Source organism: Doryrhamphus excisus, linkage group LG14, assembly GCF_037039965.1.
Source record: "Doryrhamphus excisus strain RoL-2023G ecotype Guam linkage group LG14, RoL_Dexc_Guam_v1.1, whole genome shotgun sequence".
NCBI classification, from domain to species: domain Eukaryota; kingdom Metazoa; phylum Chordata; class Actinopteri; order Syngnathiformes; family Syngnathidae; genus Doryrhamphus; species Doryrhamphus excisus.
In genome coordinates this window covers 8,651,312-8,669,153 of record NC_136370.1, presented here as the reverse complement: position 1 = coordinate 8,669,153, position 17,842 = coordinate 8,651,312, and the positions used below count along the sequence as shown (strand labels likewise).

Sequence of the window (17,842 nt, the reverse complement as noted above, 5' to 3'; positions counted from 1 at the left end):
TTTTATTTCACGTTTAGTACTTCCTGTAGTTGAATCTCCAATATGAACACGAGCTTTGAACGCAACTTTTGCAATCGGTCCAAAATGATTTAAGACACACATAGAAATCAAAAACTTTATTACAAAAATAAGTTACACTCACCTCCATTTTACAGTATAAAACAATTTATTTGCAGGAATGCAAAAAACGTTGTTGGCCACCAACAATAGTTTAAAACTGCTAACATTTTTTTTTCAAAAGGTGGTTATGAATTTTATTGAGGGAGTTAACTGTATAGAAAACTGGAATTGAACAGCACAGTTTCCTTGGTGATATACCTGGAAATAGATTTCATTCACTGCAGCATCCCTTATACCACATTGTGATCCCAACACCAAAACCAGAACTTTAGGCATAACATAATGCCTAACTGGTCATCAAGACGAACTTGTACACAGTTGCTGGTTTGGGAGATGGAAAAAGGGACCGGTCCAGATGAACATGAGTTTACACAATTGACAGATTGGCAATGACATTGAATGATTCTGATATCTGATGTTTGATATTAAAAAAACAAACCCACTGGAATACAGTGGCACAAAGGGACACTGCAGGGCCTTTATTTGTTATCCATTAAAATCAAAGGCTGTCTGATGCCGGTGACATTGAAGCCTTTACAAAGTAACATTTTATCCAAAAAAAAACTATACAAACAGTAACTACATACTCTGAAGAAGCGAGGCAGCTAATTCAGTTCAAAATAGGATAAAAGCAAGGCTTGTTCGGACTCATCTGATGAGATAGTTTTGCATGCCCAGTTTGACTGTTTGCAGTGTCAGAGCTGCAGCAAAAATGACTATATTACATTAAGTACATTGTTTGTGTGCCACAGCTCTTGTGCATATTTTGTATTGAGAACAAGCCTTGCTTTCATCAATATAGTTTCCCTATTTACAGTACAGGCCGGGTAGTTTAGTCCTCTGTACTGAGGTAGTCAACCAACCCTTTAAAGACAAGTTCTGAAAAGAACCACTTTCTTGGAATGCCTGACTTATCCATGCCAGGTGGGTACACCCTAAATAAAAACCTGCAAATGTTCTCTTTCAAACATCCACATCAAAATGATTTAACGTGGATATTCCAACAATAAAAATTGCGATTAGCACAAAAATATACAATAGCATCAAGCTCCTTCGAGCCACTTCAAACCTAAGAAACTTAAAAAGTGCAAATTCTTCAATAATTATTTAAAAATGGCATGTTTGGGGACAGGGAACGGGGGAGATTGTTGGGGCAATAAATTGACACCCTGTTGTCAGGGCTCGCTAGAGGGGCACAGGGGTGACAGAGGCTTAGGCGAGTATACAAAATCGTGCGGTCTTCTTTTAAAAAGGTGGCAGTTTAGTTTAAACAAAAAAAAAAAACAGAAAAGGGGAGAGATGCTTCTTCTGTAAGGCTGGAATATCATTGGACCTTTTTTTTGTCACGCTCTTTTTTTGTTTCAACATCCTTTGCAGCTCATGGTGTAACCCCACACATCAAGTCAGTATCCGCTGTGTTTGACAGGTCAGGACCGCCCTCGGCCCCGCTTCCCTGCTGGACCAATCAGAGGGAAAGAAACGTTTTGCTTAATAAATCATGTAGCACAGCCTCTAGCAGTGCGGCAAGAATTCCTCCTGTTTTTAACTAAAGTTTGAATGAACAACCTTGGTCTGCTGCTGTATCCACTTAAGTGCTCACACATTATTATGGTCTGACCTGACTACTTGACAAATCAAATTAATACAGTAGATCCCCACTATTCACGGGGATTAGATTCCAAGACAACACCCCCCATGTCGAAACACAACGAATAATGGACGCACCACTATAAAGTCCTACAAATGCCTATTTTTTGATACGCTAATCCCTACAATATGCCTCACAGTTAAAGGAACTTTAATTAAGGTTTACACATCAAGAATTACATGCATACAGTATACAGTCTTGTACTTACAAAAACGTGCAGTTACACATCACATCTTGTCAAAGCATCTTCCTGCTGGAGAATATTGTGAATTGACCTGCAAGACAGCGCACTTTGCTGGATTCAGAGCTGCAGCACTCTTTCCCCCTTGTAGGTTACGCCATCAAACCACTTTCTATTTAAGTTTTTGCATTTTTTTCTTTTTTAAAGTACAATTTGACGGAGAAATTTGAAAATATGCAGGGGATCGAATGCCGAACCGCAAATAGGTAGGATCTACTGTACCATAGAAATTGTTTTTTGAAGTTACCGGACACCAATGACAAGCTTTGTATTCGCTATAGGACTCGTTTATATCACTCTCACTTTAACATGTCATCTACCTCTGCTCGTTCCAGAGCCGCCACGCTGTGAGAAGCCCACTCTCCCTCTAGGTGTGATGCTGCCGCGGCCCCTGGTTTGACTGATACCACGGAGACCACCTCTTGCTCCTCCTCTTCCTCTCCCAGAGCCCTGGAAATCATCGTAGCTATAGAACGGGTCGTCATAGCCGCCCCGGTAGTTGTGGTAGTCGTAGCCGTAGTAATCATAATAGTCTTCATAGCTGTAGTAGTCTGGGGGGTAAGAGTAACCACCACGCCCGCCTCGTCCGCGGCCTCTTGTTGGTGGTGGCATGTGTGGGGGTGCGTAGTAATAGTATTCATCATACCTGCAAGGACAAATACGTCATACACCATAGAGCTTTCTTTTAAAAGCAATAGGCGTTTTGATTCCTTACATTTGTGTTTTGGCTGCTTGTCTCTGAGCTTTGCGCTCTTTCCTCTTCTGGTCAGGAGGCTTGGCAAAGACTATCTCAATATGTTCTCCTTCCAGGTCTTTTCCATTGAGATCCGCCAGGGCCTGTGGAAATTGTTGAAGACGACATTAGAAAATAGTTATTTGTGTGTGAACAACCACGGTCTTGCATGTTCAGAGTATACATTTTTATTTTAGTACCTTCACAGCACCATCTCTTTCTTCAAAATGGATGAATGCGTAGTCTTTCAATTTTTTCACACGCTCCAACTTGCCAAACTGACTAAAGGCCTTTTCAAGAATCTCCTCTGTAACAGAGCTTGCTAGGTTCCTCACAAACAGCACTTTCACCTAAGAAATGGAAACAGTTCAGTGTGAAATGTTTGCCTCATGGGATGGTCTGAAAACAAATATACATTTTACAGGACTGTGCTAGTAGGTAAAAAGAAAGTCTTCATGCTATATAATGATGTGGCCCTGAGCTTCACCTTAGCCATGACCTCTGGGTCGGGGTCCTCAATAGGATCAGCCCATTCAACGGTGACCACATTGCCCCACACTTTCACTTTGCCACTCATCAGACGTCGGCGGGCCTGAGCCGCTGTCTTGTGGTCTTCATACTCCAGGAAGCAAAAGCCACGGTTCTTCTTCTTGTCATCAGGTTGGTGGTACAATATGACATCATTTAAACCCTCTATGAATCAGAAACAAAAGGCGGTGCATGTCAAATGTTCCACTTATGGCAACAAGTACATTTTCAGACAAATATCCTTAATTTGTACCATAAGAGGTAAAAATGCTGAAATATATAGTTCAAATGAATGCAATAATTGGCTGCAACTAGCAGCGACACTGTTGAGTGAGTCCACTACTTGTTCTATTGGACATTATCGTCTTTTTGTAAAGACAACATTTTTGATAAGAGCTCATATATTCATCATTAGAATATGCAGCAGTGCCCAATGCAAAGTCCAAGTCTAAAAATATAGTGATAATGTGTCAAGAAGAAAGCAGGAAATGAAAAGCACCAACTCACCTGTGACTTTTGCAAATTCTTCAACAATCTGCTCTTTTGTTTTACTCTTGGGGATAGAGCCAACAAACAGTCTGTTATTGGCCACTGAGATGCACACGCCAATTTGTTTGCCAGGTCGAATTTCATTGTTGTTGCACTGCAAAGCAATAAAAGAACAAGTAGTAAGACAAAAAGGGGCATCAGGATTATGATGATGCAATTTGTTTTGATTGATATTTTTAATACATTTGGGGTTGTGCACTCAACATGTATACTTAATTTTGAATAGATTACATGGTTGTCTTTACAATTATATTATACCCTCATTATTCTTTTTTACAGCAGAGTAAAACGTACCAATTTGACAGCCTGCTGTGCTGCCTCTTTAGTGCAAAAAGTGACAAAGGCGTAGCCTCTGTTGAGGCCACTGAGAGGATCCATCATCAGGCGTAGGTCCCAGATGGGCCCAGCTTTCTCAAACAGAGGAACAAGCTCATCCTCAAACAGATCTCTGGGGATTTTGCCAACAAATATCTGCAGGGAGAGAAAAATGATCATGTGCGTCCTTTTTTTTTTTTTTTAAATAGATATGTTGCAGACAAAAGATAGCAAAGAGCTAGGCTAAAGGTGTCCAGTCAGTTCTTAGCGGTAAGCCATCACTGTAACCAAGGTTACTACAGATGATGAATCTCATCACATGGACAATGAATGCATACAGCACGCACTAAGACCTCATAAATCAACTTATAAACTGTATATTTGTTTCTGTACCTCTGTGCCGACAGTCGGCTGTGCTCCGGAGTGAGCTGACTCAGGTGGTGGACCACCATACTTCCTCTGGCCCGTAGTTACATCCAGTGTGTAACCAGTCCTCTCCAGCAATGCCTGGCCAGAGAACATGGTTTGATCAACAGTGGTTCATAGAACACACATCTTCACAATCACATGCATTTTTTGCTCTTGAAAGCAACCACACTTTGTTTTAATGGGTTCTCACTTTGATTTTGGCTTCATCTGGTCCTTTGTTGGTGTCTGCCACTTTGGTCCCTTGCTTCTCTCTTTGTCTGTATGTCTTCATCACGCCACAAAGAAAGGCACTTTTGTTCTGAAAGGCATAGTAAAAAGGGAAAAAGGCTGTGACATTTTGAGTTATTGCAAATTAACATGTCCGCAAGGCATAAAGTAAGAGCAGGCATTTCATTGTGATCAATTATGGCAATATAATAAATTCCTGTTTCACTGCTGAGGTTGTCCTGAGCAGAAATTGCCCACATGTGTGTGGACATAGCTAAACTTTCCATAGTTGATGCCTGTCAGCTAACTGGTTGAGACTGAATCAACAGCGCCTCTGCTGGTTGCAGCCAAGCAGTGCACAAAACTTTGCATCTAATGCTTCAATTAATTCTGCATCATGAAAATAATTAACAATCCATATAATTATGCCCATCCCCAATGTGAACAATTGTTTAAAGATCATGGATGCTGCTACCACACCTGAACATGTGAGAGGTCGCTGTCCTTGAATTGCAACAGGACTTGGAGAGCACCTTCCTCGTTGAATTCTTTCAGAGCCTCAATCGCTCGATCATCTAAGTCACTGTGTGACACCAATCCTGTAGTAGAGGGGAAGAAAAAGCACATGCAGAGAGGCGGAACTCAATATCAAACTTCTGAGTTTAAAAAGGCAGCATTATAAATCAGTCATTTTGCAAATCAGTTGATTTACCAGGGATCTTTTCTATGCCATGTATAACATAAAAGATGTATTCTATGCTTTAGTCCACACACGATATTGCAGAACTAATCACACCAGATGTGACAATGTAACTTGATATGCCAGTGCTCCTCTACTTTGAGTTGCTAATGAGCTGGTGTGTGTACTGCTCAGTAGTGGGGCCGTCACCTGTCCCAGGCAGCCAAACACCAGGCAGCTGCTGCCATTGTTTCTGCATTCGATCCATCTGGATCGACTGGTACTTTTGTGAATGCGATTGACCAATTAGGTCGTAAAGATATTACCAAAGTTTCTTTGTGGCCCTCCTTGTATGAAATTGTACACTTTTGATTAAAACATAAGCACTCCTTTATGGCAATGTGATAGGTCTAGAAAGACATCTAGTATAGTCGGAGGACAACTCAGTTGCCCCCATATACCTAGGGTCAAGCAACCACATAGGAAATGCAAATGCTGCAAACATTTACACATTTACACTGTTATGATGGGTAATTACAAAATATGTAGCACTGCAGTACCCATTTTGGTAGGAACCACAAAAAGTTGCTTCGGGATCCCAACTCCCCACTCAAAATGGTGATGAAGTGACAGTACATGCAAGAGATCAATCAACAAAAAGAGTTGCATATTAGCATATGCAAATGTGCCTTACCTGCTATGTAAATTTCATCTAGTTTTTCAGCAACTTTCTGTGGTAAACCAGCTTCTAATAAAGTCTGGAAGTGCTCAGAATGGGTAACTGCAGCAGAGGTGTCCATTGGTTCTTCTGGACCATTTCCATTAATATGTTCTGTGGCCATGTCTCCAGAAATCTGTGCAAATGCAATGACCCAAATTAATCCTGGTTCAATGGCATAGTCTGGGATGTGTTTAGGATAGTGGAAATTCTCAAACTTGACAGGCAGATCAATTCACATTTCAATTGCTTTACATTTGTGTATAAATTATCAAATCTATGTGGTCTCCTGAAGTCTACAGACTTCACCATCCTGACTCTAAAATGAAGCAACTCACACAGTCAGTTGACACAGTTCTCTCAAATAATTGTTGTATCGCACTCAACTCACATACCCGATTCTCCACGGACATCAATAATATGACATCGTGTAAAACGCTGCAGCACTTGTTGTGGCAGTATCGCTGTGACGGAGGCTCAGCCAAGTTTACATGTTAGCACTAAGTCGCTTCTAGGGCAGACTCCATGCCTGCTTTGGCCTCTAAATTACATGGTCTCAGTGCTGACTTCAGCACCGACTAGATAGCTGATACACGTGTTCCATCAGTGTGCTGCAGTTTCCGGTTTCTGGCACGTATATGCAAAGAATGAACCCTTTCACCTTTTGGCTTCAGGTCACTTTAGCAGGATCCCTATGACAGATGCTCCTAAACTTTGGGTGGGGTCCCAAAATGGGTCACAGTTTACCTTAGGTTGTAAATTACTGCGTTCGGTGTGCTTTATTATTAGTTAACGTACAGTGTGTGATGATTTTATCCCTCAAACTGAAAAACGTTTTGTAAACCATATTCAATGACATCCATACTTAAGATCTAGTCAGACAATGTATCAACTTAGATTGTTTTGGTCTATGCCTGGGTAGGCCGGACAATTAGGTCACGTCGCAGTACCCGGCAACACGGTTTCTGCAAAATGAGGAGTATAATTTCCTACCTTAAGATCAATTTTATATTTATAACATGTGCTGATGCTTTATCTAATATTCAAAGTATTCCTTGAAGTGACTACTGCACATTGTCACAAACACGTGCTTCCGATGAGAATTTCCACATCTCTGCAACATCAATAATAAGCATCAATTCAAACGTATACACCGATTACATTTGAGTTTTGGAGCTTAGATTAGTTCAAAGAGCGTTGAAGTTGTTTAAGTAGCCTGACTGCTTCGCGCACGTTGGTCGAGCTAACGAGCTAGCTTGCGGAGCTAATGCTAATCAAACTAGCAGGGGAATGATTAAACAGTAACATAGCGCTGTTTGTGCAATGTCTTCAAATAATGCATCCGAACGTCGTACGGGAACAGACTGTGTCTATACTTAAACGGATCGGATCACATTTTAAAATATCTATAGTTAGCTAGCTTCAGTTAGCATGTGATGACAATGAGCGTGTCAGTTCCATGATCTGTCAAAATAGGCTAGCTTAGGCTACCATGCTAATCGAACGGAATTTCAGTCAGGCCATTGTTAGCTCCCCAATGGTCGGTTAAGACTTCGCTAGTTACCAAAAGGACAAATATTGTATCGTTTGAAGCAGGGGAAGCCAAGGATTTAACCTGCTCAGTGCGCGGTCCGCCAACGTGTCGCCACATAGGAAGAGTCCATTTTCAAAAAGCCGGTCCGGACAAGTCGTTCCCAGCCGCCACCACCAGTTCCCACATTGTTTGAAACACCACAGTAGCGACTCGGACTTTTCACAAAGCAAACGGAGCGAGAATTACGTGAGTAAACAGTGGCGATCGCCCTACCTGCCGCTGGATCACCGCCGTGTGTGGTGTAGAGTAATTTGGAAGATAGGGGTTATGTTAGAAAGACAGAAAAAGTGGAAAACTCCCGGCACTGGTCCGGCCTCAGTCATTCACTCTTGATGATGTAAAATGGCTGCCACGTTCACGCCTCGAGTTTTGTCTCGTCGACGGGGTTTCTTGCGCTGTTGTGCATGGGCTCTCTGCCTTGTAAGCGTGTGTACAGTTGAGAGCATCATCCACTATGGCTGCACATCAAGGTTGCAACTGTTACTATAATGCTTATGCTGTGGATTGCTCCTCCTTTGTACTTCTATGTTATACCACGCACTTACAACTCGGCGATATTAAAGAGCGAGTAAAGACAAGAACGAAACTAAGTCAGATCGGGTACTTAATCTTGCATATCTTTAGTTAAACACCATTTGCTAAATATTATACTCTACATCAGAGTATGTTAACAACAAAGAGCAGCCTTGGAAACACTGCAGTGCTGTAGGTCTGGCTTTCTCCCACACTGTGTCACCCTTGTCATGGGTTTCATGCACACAAAAAAGGGTGCATGTATGCCAAGTAAAGCAATAGGATGCTGGAGTAGGACACATTTAATTAGTTTTTTAGTTGTACGTTAAGGATGCTAAAACCAATCTAGTGTAGCTCAATGTATGCTAAAATATCTGAACAAAACATAACTTTGTGTTATCAGTGACAAAGCACATAGTGTGGTATCCAGTGATAATATAACTTTTATAATAAAAAAAAATACAGTGAATTACAAACTACTTTGCTATGCACAATGTTTACCTGTATGAAAACATTTTGGAAATTGAATTGTATGGAAAATAGGGCGTATTATTATTGGATTATTCCATAGCAACTAAAAATCAATTCATTTTGCCCTCAAACACAGCTAAATTTAGCAAGTTTTCTAAGCAGCCATTCATCCATTTCCTAACCCGCTTGTTTTTATTTGGGTTCAGCTGGAGCCTATCCCAGCTTACTTCAAGTGACAGGCATAGGGTACACCCTGGACTGGTCGCCATCCAATCACAGGCACACACACACACACACACATTCACAATTTATATGGTCATAATCTCCAATTAACCCAACATTACTTGTACATACTACAGACACTGCACCGATCTGCCTGTCGACCTCACGCTCCAACCTTCCCTCACTTGTGAACAAGACGGCAAGATACTTGAACCGCTCCACCTGGGGAAGGACCTCATTCCCATTAAACGATGCCAGAGTTTCAGATAATGAGGTTTGTGCAGTTTGGAAGTGGGCCCTGAAAGAAGTTGACATGGCTCACTGTGACTTCACTGTGAGTCTTGTGAGAAGTCGCCAGCTCCAGCCAGTCGGTGACTTCCTTATATGGGCGTGCCTGGGTACAAGCTGTGTAAGCTGTATAAAGTGTACAAGCTGAGTGTGACCAACCACAGCGGAGTGGGTGTGCCCGGAAGCCACCTGGAAACCTTGTGGTTCTTTAATCGTGCTATATAAATAAAATTGATTGGATTGGAGGCGGCTCGTGCGTGGAATAAATTAAAACAGACCACTTTGGAAATCCAAGGAAATTCAGCTGGAATAGGTGCGGATTCTTGAAGATCTATAAAGCTTTTTGTGTGGAGCTGCTCAAAAGTAGTCCACAACTCAATACAAAGGGCTGAAAACGAGCATAATAAATCATGCTGGTTGAATACGGCTTATCATTCATCAAAAATATGCATATTTTAGAAACTTTTCGGCATTTTTGCCTAAATAATGGACTGACCCTACTCAACACTCTAATATTTTGTTAATGACTCACAGATGTAATTTTTTTGTGCACACGGCTAGCTAACCATCAAATCTGATGACCTCTGACATCTTCCTCCTCATATACTTACTGTCGATGATGCCATCAAAAAGTTCTCAGCCATTGTCCACGCCAACCTCAGCACCGTACTGTAAACCAGAAATATAGAGGGAAGTAATCCTCTTTTGCAGCAGGGTGTGAATTTCATCCCTTTAAGGCTTTAATGATCTGAAAAAATGTGGCTCCTTTTGTCGCTTTTTTCTTTATGATGTTCTGTAATAGTAGTCTATATGTATTTATAATGTGCATTCTTATTTGATGTTTTAAAGTATTGATTCCTTGCAGAAATCCATGCACAGCTGCTAAAAAATCCCACCATGAGGGGATAAAACCATGCATCAGAAATGTGGTGTGAGTTGTTTTTTGTGTTTTTTTGCAATAAAAATGCATATAAAATTGACATTCAAAATTCTAACATTCACAGGTGTACAAACGATGCAATACATGAGACCAAACGCATCCTTCTTTGTTAATGAAATCACAAGCTGTGGGATTTATCACCCAAACAACCAAGGATGTGGGCACTTCAGTGGCAAGAAACAAAATATATTCTTATTAATCCCTGACATTCAGAAACTGGGACGAGTGGGCAGATGGAGGCCTCTTGAAGGCTATCGGGTTTCTTTCCATTTATTCACAACATCCTCTGTCAGGCCTTCTACCATGTTTATGGGAGCCGAACAAAGCAGTAGAAATAACACAACAGCTAAGTTATGTGTATGTCTACAATAGTTTTATACGTTTTTGAGTGTCAAGTTTTAAGCAATAATAGCATGAATTTACATTTTGCACTGTTGGATCATAAGGTTATGAGTGAAGTGGAAATGCAAAAAGATGCATTGCAAGATTTATTGCAAACAAGCCTTAAGGTGAATAGTCTGGTTCATCAGCTGATCAACTGTTTAAGACCACAGCCTTTAAAAGCCAAAATCCTGGCCTAAAAGTGGATTCAATGTCATTTTTGTCAGGTGTTCACACTGTCATGATCTCTTGTTGGCAAAGACGAGAAAGCATTCTCTTCTTTGAACATGGTCGCATTGTTGAGCTGGATGTGCATGGCCTTTCACCATTGCTGTTGAGATCTTCTTCAAAGATCCTTAGGGTTATGGAACAATAAAGTCACGTGGTAGACCCCCCAAAAAATTCACAGGACATGAGCCCGAGAATGCGAATGCCTGTCTCTTAAGACACTTGATGATACCCAAATGAAGGTCGTTACTGATGCTGCGTGTTGTCCAATAACGATCAGACAGAATCTGCTATTATTAACCAAAAATATACAGTGGGGCAAAAAAGTATTTAGTCAGCCACCAATTGTGCAAGTTCTCCCACTTAAAAAGATGAGAGAGGCCTGTAATTTTCATCATAGGTACGCTTCAACTATGAGAGACAAAATGAGAAAAAAAAATCCAGATAATCATATTGTTTGATTTTTAAAGAATTTATTTGCAAATCATGGTGGAAAATAAGTATTTGGTCAAAAACAAAAGTTCATCTCAATACTTTGTGATATACCCTTTGTTGGCAATGACAGAGATCAAACGTTTTCTGTAACTCTTCACAAGATTTTCACACACTGTTGTAGGTATTTTGGCCCATTCCTCCATGCAGATCGCCTCTAGAGCAGTGATGTTTAGGGGCTGTCGCTGGGCAACACGGATTTTCAACTCCCTCCAAAGATTTTCTATGGGGTTGAGATCTGGAGACTGGCTAGGCCACTCCAGGACCTTGAAATGCTTCTTATGAAGCCACTCCTTCGTTGCCCGGGCGGTGTGTTTGGGATCGTTGTCATGCTGAAAGACCCAGCCACGTTTCATCTTCAGTGCCCTTGCTGATGGAAGAAGGTTTTCATTCAGAATCTCACGATACATGGCCCCATTCATTCTCCCATTTACACGGATCAGTTGTCCTGGTCCCTTTGCAGAAAAACAGCCCCAGAGCATGATGTTTCCACCCCCATGCTTCACAGTAGGTGTGGTGTTGTTTGGATGCAACTCAGCATTCTTTCTCCTCCAAACACGACGAGTTGAGTTGATACCAAAAAGTTCTATTTTGGTTTCATCTGACCATATTACATTCTCCCAATCCTCTTCTGGATCATCCAAATGCTCTCTAGCAAACTTCAGACGGGCTTGGACATGTACTGGCTTCAGCAGGGGGACACGTCTGGCACTGCAGGATTTGAGTCCCTGGCGGCGGAGTGTGTTACTTATGGTAGCCTTCGTTAATATGGTCCCAGCTCTCTGCAGGTCTTTCACTAGGTCCCCCCGTGTGGTTCTGGGATTTTTGCTCACCGTTCTTGTTATCATTTTGACCCCACGGGGTGAGATCTTGCGTGGAGCCCCAGATCGAGGGAGATTATCGGTGGTCTTGTAGGTCTTCCATTTTCTCACAATTGCTCCCACAGTTGATTTCTTCACACCAAGCTGCTTAACTATTGCAGATTCAGTCTTCCCAGCCTGGTGCAGGTCTACAATTTTGTTTCTGATGTCCTTTGACAGCTCTTTGGTCTTGGCCATAGTGGAGTTTGGAGTGTGACTGTCTGAGGTTGTGGACAGGTGTCTTTTATACTGATAACCAGTTCAAACAGGTGCCATCAATACAGGTAACGAGTGGAGGACAGAGGAGCTTCTTAAAGAAGAACTTACAGGTCTGTGAGAGCCACAAATCTTGCTTGTTTGTAGGTGACCAAATACTTATTTTCCACCATGATTTGCAAATAAATTCTTTAAAAATCAAACAATGTGATTATCTGGATTTTTTTTTCTCATTTTGTCTCTCATAGTTGAAGCGTACCTATGATGAAAATTACAGGCCTCTCTCATCTTTTTAAGTGGGAGAACTTGCACAATTGGTGGCTGACTAAATACTTTTTTGCCCCACTGTACATGTCAAATCCATCCTTTCATCAATTTTCAATACGGCCTGTCCTTATTAGAGTTGTGTCTGGAACCAGTTAACCGCAATAAATGAGAGATTACTGTATTTTTGGAATGGGGGATGTAACCAGAGTACCAGGAGGAAACCCATGTGCGCACGGAGAGAAAATCCAAACTCCATGAACCCAAACAACAAACATTTCGATTTCCATAATATACACTTCAAGGACTATTGGCTTATTATTATTGTTATCCATTCATCCATTTTCTACACTGATTATCCTCACTAGGGTCGCGGGTGTGCTGGAGCCTATCCCAGCTGTTTTCGGGGGAGAGGCGGGGTACACCCTGGACCGGTAGCCAGCCCATTATTATTATTAGTTGTGTTGTTAGGTCAATGATTGGCATGGATTTTCATGTCACTTTTTTCAGCAATTATTTTTTAACACACTCAAAAAAAATGTCAGCTTCCCAAAAACTGTTAGTTAGCTTCTTGAAAATAGATTATGTTCTAAAGGCGAGTTTTCAGAACACACTTCGTCCCTGAAAATAAATTTATCAAAATACTTAGTTAATAGTTTATTGTCATGGTACATAGTTCAGTGAAAGCGCACCTCCTCCTTGTTTGTGAAATGAAAACACTCCTCGGTAACCTGGTAACACAATGGATTAATTCCAGCAATCATCATCATCATCAGGATGGTAAGAAATGAGGAGGTTGACTTTCCATGATTTTCTCTCCATGCTTTTAAGGGATTACCAAAGAGGTCAACATGCATGTTGAGTTGGCGAGATCATAGATAAGGTTGGCCGCTTTCACTTATGAGTATCCGGGTATAAAAGATCTCGCCATGAAAGGGAGGTACACTGGGAAGTTCTCCAGAGCAGAGCAGAAACACTCTGAGAATGGTAAGGCCCTTTTTTTAAACAATGTATGTATAGTATTTGAATTGCTGTTTTGTCTCTGTGATCAGTCAGCCACTGCAACCATGTTGCGCTTTGTGAAATCAGCCGCAGCGTCTTTTCTCTTGTTGTCTGCTCTTCTCTACATGGCTGATTCTTACCCCAACTACCCCTCAAACGGTAACATGTCTCTTTTCAGAGATTCTTGTGAAGTTCGTACTACTGCAAACTCTTCATACAGCTTCTGTTATCTTTCTCCAGTTCCTTGTGATGAGTGCTCACTGAAAAAGAACGACTTTTTCTCACGGGATCTTCCCATCTATCAGTGTATGGGTTGCTGCTTCTCCATGGCCTACCCGACACCTCTTAACGTCAAAAACATTATGGCGATCCCCAAGAACTTCACCTCAGAGGCAACGTGTTGTGTGGCAAAGGACAGCTATGAGGTAAACAACAGCAGAAGGATGAGGTTTCATCTTTTTTTACTTTCAACACTAAACATCCAATGACTGTTTGTTGGCCCATTTAAAGGAGGGGCTCATTGCTTTTCTTGGTTTCTTTCCAATATGGACCAATATTTTGTATTTAACAGAGAGTAGTGATTAAATTATAACATTTATGTGTAAAAAACTTTTAAAAAAAATTCTATTTAGCACCGTGGAAGTAGTTTTGCTTTTCTAAAAAAATTCTTAAATTTTTTTTTTTAACCTGTGCATTGCTGCATGTTGATGATAAAAAAATGTTTTTTTTTCTAACAAAGCAGCAAAAATCTCATATGCTGGATATAGTTTCATTTGAATTTAAACAACGGGTTGCACATAAAAGAAAGCTCAGTTTTATATTGAATTCTATTTATTGGTCTGTGAGGTTTAGTATTGCTACTCTTCTGTTGTTTTCTTTTAACCTTCTGTTCGTCTTGCAGGTAAGCCTGAAGAACATGAATAACGTAAACGTGAGAAACCACACCGGGTGCTATTGCGGCACTTGCATATATCACAAGATTTGATAGGAGATGGAAATGAGTCGACTCCACTCCGTAATCACATTATAAAAGTTTTTCTCCATTTAGGAATAGGAACACATGTTCTCATATTACCAGATCATAGTTTCTGTAACTTTGTTTTGCTTGTGATGTGTCGTGGACCCAAATAATGTGAGCCCATGTGTTGTTTTATTTGTTCATATGCAACATTGGAAAGTATATAATTATGTGTAAAGTGTAGTATGTGGTTGTTGTGACTAGACTTAAGCAGATGCAATAAAATGGACAAAAAGAATGACCTTATAATTATTGAAGCTGTAGATAGTTTTTTTGTTTTGTTGAAAACAGTCAGATGATATGATACAGGAAACAGGTTTTCCTCACATTTTGTGTGGAAGTGGTATGTTATGAGCAATTTCGGAGCAAAATGTATACTAACAACAATCTGGAAGTCTCTTCATTTGCCATTGTTCAGTTGCACTAAACAAATATAAAAAACATAACTGCATATCTAGACGGATGGGTTGGTGTCAAAAATGTAAAAGTGGCACCCGTATCGTTTGGGCACTGCACTATTATAGAATCTCATAATTAGCTAGTACCACAGTCGGGTAAAATGAGGGCTCAATATTTTGGCATATATTGGGTTATTTTTATGTCTTAATTAGTTGTCATGAGTAGTTTAATGAGTGAAGAGTTCCTTGACACAAACAGAGCCACTCAAAGGTTTTTTGGGGTTGAGTGATTGCTTTTTTTGATCGCTTTTCCAAGAAGAACTCATGCGCCACAAGCTGCAGCAAATATAATGTTGTTGTTTGTGACACCATAGTAGGACAATGATTTTTTTCACCACAAACTCAGCGCCAAAAGCATCGTTGTCCAGAGTGTGTCCCGAGGGCCATTTGTGGACGGCAACATTTCTTTTGGCCTGCGGCACATTATAGCTATAAAGCAACCAAACAAACAATGTTGATGCAAATTGTTTGTGCATTATTCATTTCAAAATTTGATTCATTAATTTTCTATACCTATTGTCCTCATTAGGCTTGCAGGGGTATGATGGAGCCTATCCCATCTAACTTGAGGCGGGGTACACCCTGGACCAGTCGCCAGCCAATCACGGGGCACATATAGACCAACAACCATTCACACTCACATTCATACCTATGGACAATTTGGAGTCACCAGTTAACCTAAGAAGCATTTATTTTTATGTGGGAGGGAGTCGGAATATGACTTTTTCACACTCAGCTCCGTAATAAACTTATAAATTAAATAGTCAAGTGTATACAGTGAAGAAAATAAGTATTTGAACACCCTGCTATTTTGCTATTTCTCCCACTTAGAAATCATGGAGGGGTCTGAAATGTTCATCGTAGGTGCATGTCCACTGTGAGAGAGATAAACTAAAAAGAAAAATCCAGAAATCACAATGCATGATTTTTTAACAATTTATTTGTGTGATACAGCTGCTAATAAGTATTTGAACACCTGAGAAAATGAATGTTAATATTTGGTACAGTAGCCTTTGTTTGCTATTACAGAGGTCAAACGTTTCCTGTAGTTTTTCACCAGGTTTGCACACACTGCAGGAGGGATCTTGGCCCACTCCTCCACACAGATCTTCTCTAGATCAGTCAGGTTTCTGGGCTGTCGCTGAGAAACACGGAGTTTGAGCTCCCTCCAAAGATTTTCGATTGGGTTCAGGTCTGGAGACTGGCTGGGCCATGCTAGAACCTTGATATGCTTCTTACGGAGCCACTCCTTGGTTTTCCTGGCTGTGTGCTTCGGGTCGTTGTCGTGTTGGAAGACCCAGCCACGACCCATCTTCAATGCTCTGACAGAGGGAAGGAGGTTGTTCCCCAAAATCTCACAATACACGGCCCCAGTCATCCTCTCTTTAATGCAGTGCACTCGTCCTGTCCCATGTGCAGAAAAACACCCCCAAAGCATGATGCTACCACCCCCATGCTTCACAGTAGGGATGGTGTTCTTCGGATTGTACTCTTCATTCTTCTTCCTCCAAACACGCTTATTGGAATTATGACCAAAAAGTTCTATTTTGGTCTCATCTGACCATAAAACTTTCTCCCATGACTCCTCTGTATCATCCAAATGGTCATATGCAAACTTAAGACGGGCCTTGACATGTGCTGGTTTAAGCAGGGGAACCTTTCGTGCCATGCATGATTTCACATCATGACGTCTTAGTGTATTACCTACAGTAACCTTGGAAACGGTGGTCCCAGCTCTTTTCAGGTCATTGACCAAGTCCTGTCGTGTAGTTCTGGGCTGATTCCTCACCTTTCTTAGAATCATTGAGACCCCACGAGGTGATATCTTGCATGGGGCTCCACTCCGATTGAGATTGACCGTCATGTTTAGCTTCTTCCATTTTCTAATGATAGCTCCAACAGTGGACCTTTTTTCACCAAGCTGCTTGGTAATTGCTCCGTAGCCCTTTCCAGCCTTGTGGAGGTGTACAATTTTGTCTCTGGTGTCTTTGGACAGCTCTTTGGTCTTCGCCATGTTACAAGTTAAAGTCTTACTGATTGTATGGGGTGGACAGGTGTCTTTATGCAGCTAACGACCTCAAACAGGTGCATCTGATTCAGGATGATACATGGAGTGCAGGTGGACTTCTAATGGGCAGACTAACAGGTCTTTCAGGGTCAGAATTCTAGATGATACACAGGTGTTCAAATACTTATTTGCAGCTGTATCACACAAATAAATTGTTAAAAAATCATGCATTGTGATTTCTGGATTTTTCTTTTTAGTTTATCTCTCTCACAGTGGACATGCACCTACGATGAAAATTTCAGACCCCTCCATGATTTCTAAGTGGGAGAAATAGCAAAATAGCAGGGTGTTCAAATACTTATTTTCTTCACTGTATATGCACACCACTAATGAATGACAATGACAGACCATAGAAGAGATAGAATCAGAGTCACGGTCTTGCCTTTAGCCTGGTCATCAGGCGACCACAACAACCACGCTACCATCTCCTGTGGAGCGGGATCCATCTCCCTCTAAAGCGGCTAGCTCCACAGGCTGCTGGGTTCTCCCAGAGATGACACAGGCTTTCCTCCAACTCAGCATCTACATAATCCACAATTCTTGCCTGTTGTAATTCCAGTAACAATTTAAGGCATCATTATGCGACAGCGTAAGCGATACCGGCTCGCTCTTCCCCCTCCAAACCCTGTGGCGGCATTTTGATGGCAACTCCAAAAAAAT

The 17,842-nt window shown here is 41.2% G+C and overlaps 2 protein-coding genes across 7 annotated transcripts; one reads left to right on the top strand and one right to left on the bottom strand.

Moving 5' to 3' along the window:
• Positions 1–101: 101 nt before the first annotated feature.
• Positions 102–8,152, bottom strand: LOC131140066 (heterogeneous nuclear ribonucleoprotein Q). Of its 6 annotated transcripts, none has more exons than XM_058090150.2 (13): positions 7,783–7,910; positions 6,144–6,303; positions 5,251–5,369; positions 4,754–4,861; positions 4,528–4,641; positions 4,114–4,290; positions 3,778–3,913; positions 3,230–3,435; positions 2,943–3,092; positions 2,725–2,846; positions 2,330–2,655; positions 1,977–2,043; positions 102–1,576 (listed from the first exon to the last, which is right to left on the bottom strand). In XM_058090150.2, exons 1-12 carry the CDS (start codon positions 7,816–7,818, stop codon positions 2,006–2,008), a joined length of 1,692 nt encoding a protein of 563 aa, XP_057946133.1. In that variant the 5' UTR covers positions 7,819–7,910; the 3' UTR covers positions 102–1,576; positions 1,977–2,005. The 6 variants fall into 6 exon arrangements, with proteins under 6 accessions (XP_057946133.1, XP_057946134.1, XP_057946132.1 ...); XM_058090151.2 differs by having other exon boundaries at positions 102–1,573; XM_058090149.2 differs by having other exon boundaries at positions 102–2,043.
• A 5,352-nt stretch (positions 8,153–13,504) lies between these two features.
• cga (glycoprotein hormones, alpha polypeptide) lies at positions 13,505–14,908 on the top strand. Its single transcript, XM_058090339.2, has 4 exons — positions 13,505–13,623; positions 13,689–13,797; positions 13,879–14,063; positions 14,540–14,908. Exons 1-4 carry the CDS (start codon positions 13,621–13,623, stop codon positions 14,621–14,623), a joined length of 381 nt encoding a protein of 126 aa, XP_057946322.1. The 5' UTR covers positions 13,505–13,620; the 3' UTR covers positions 14,624–14,908.
• The last annotated feature ends 2,934 nt before the right edge of the window (positions 14,909–17,842 follow it).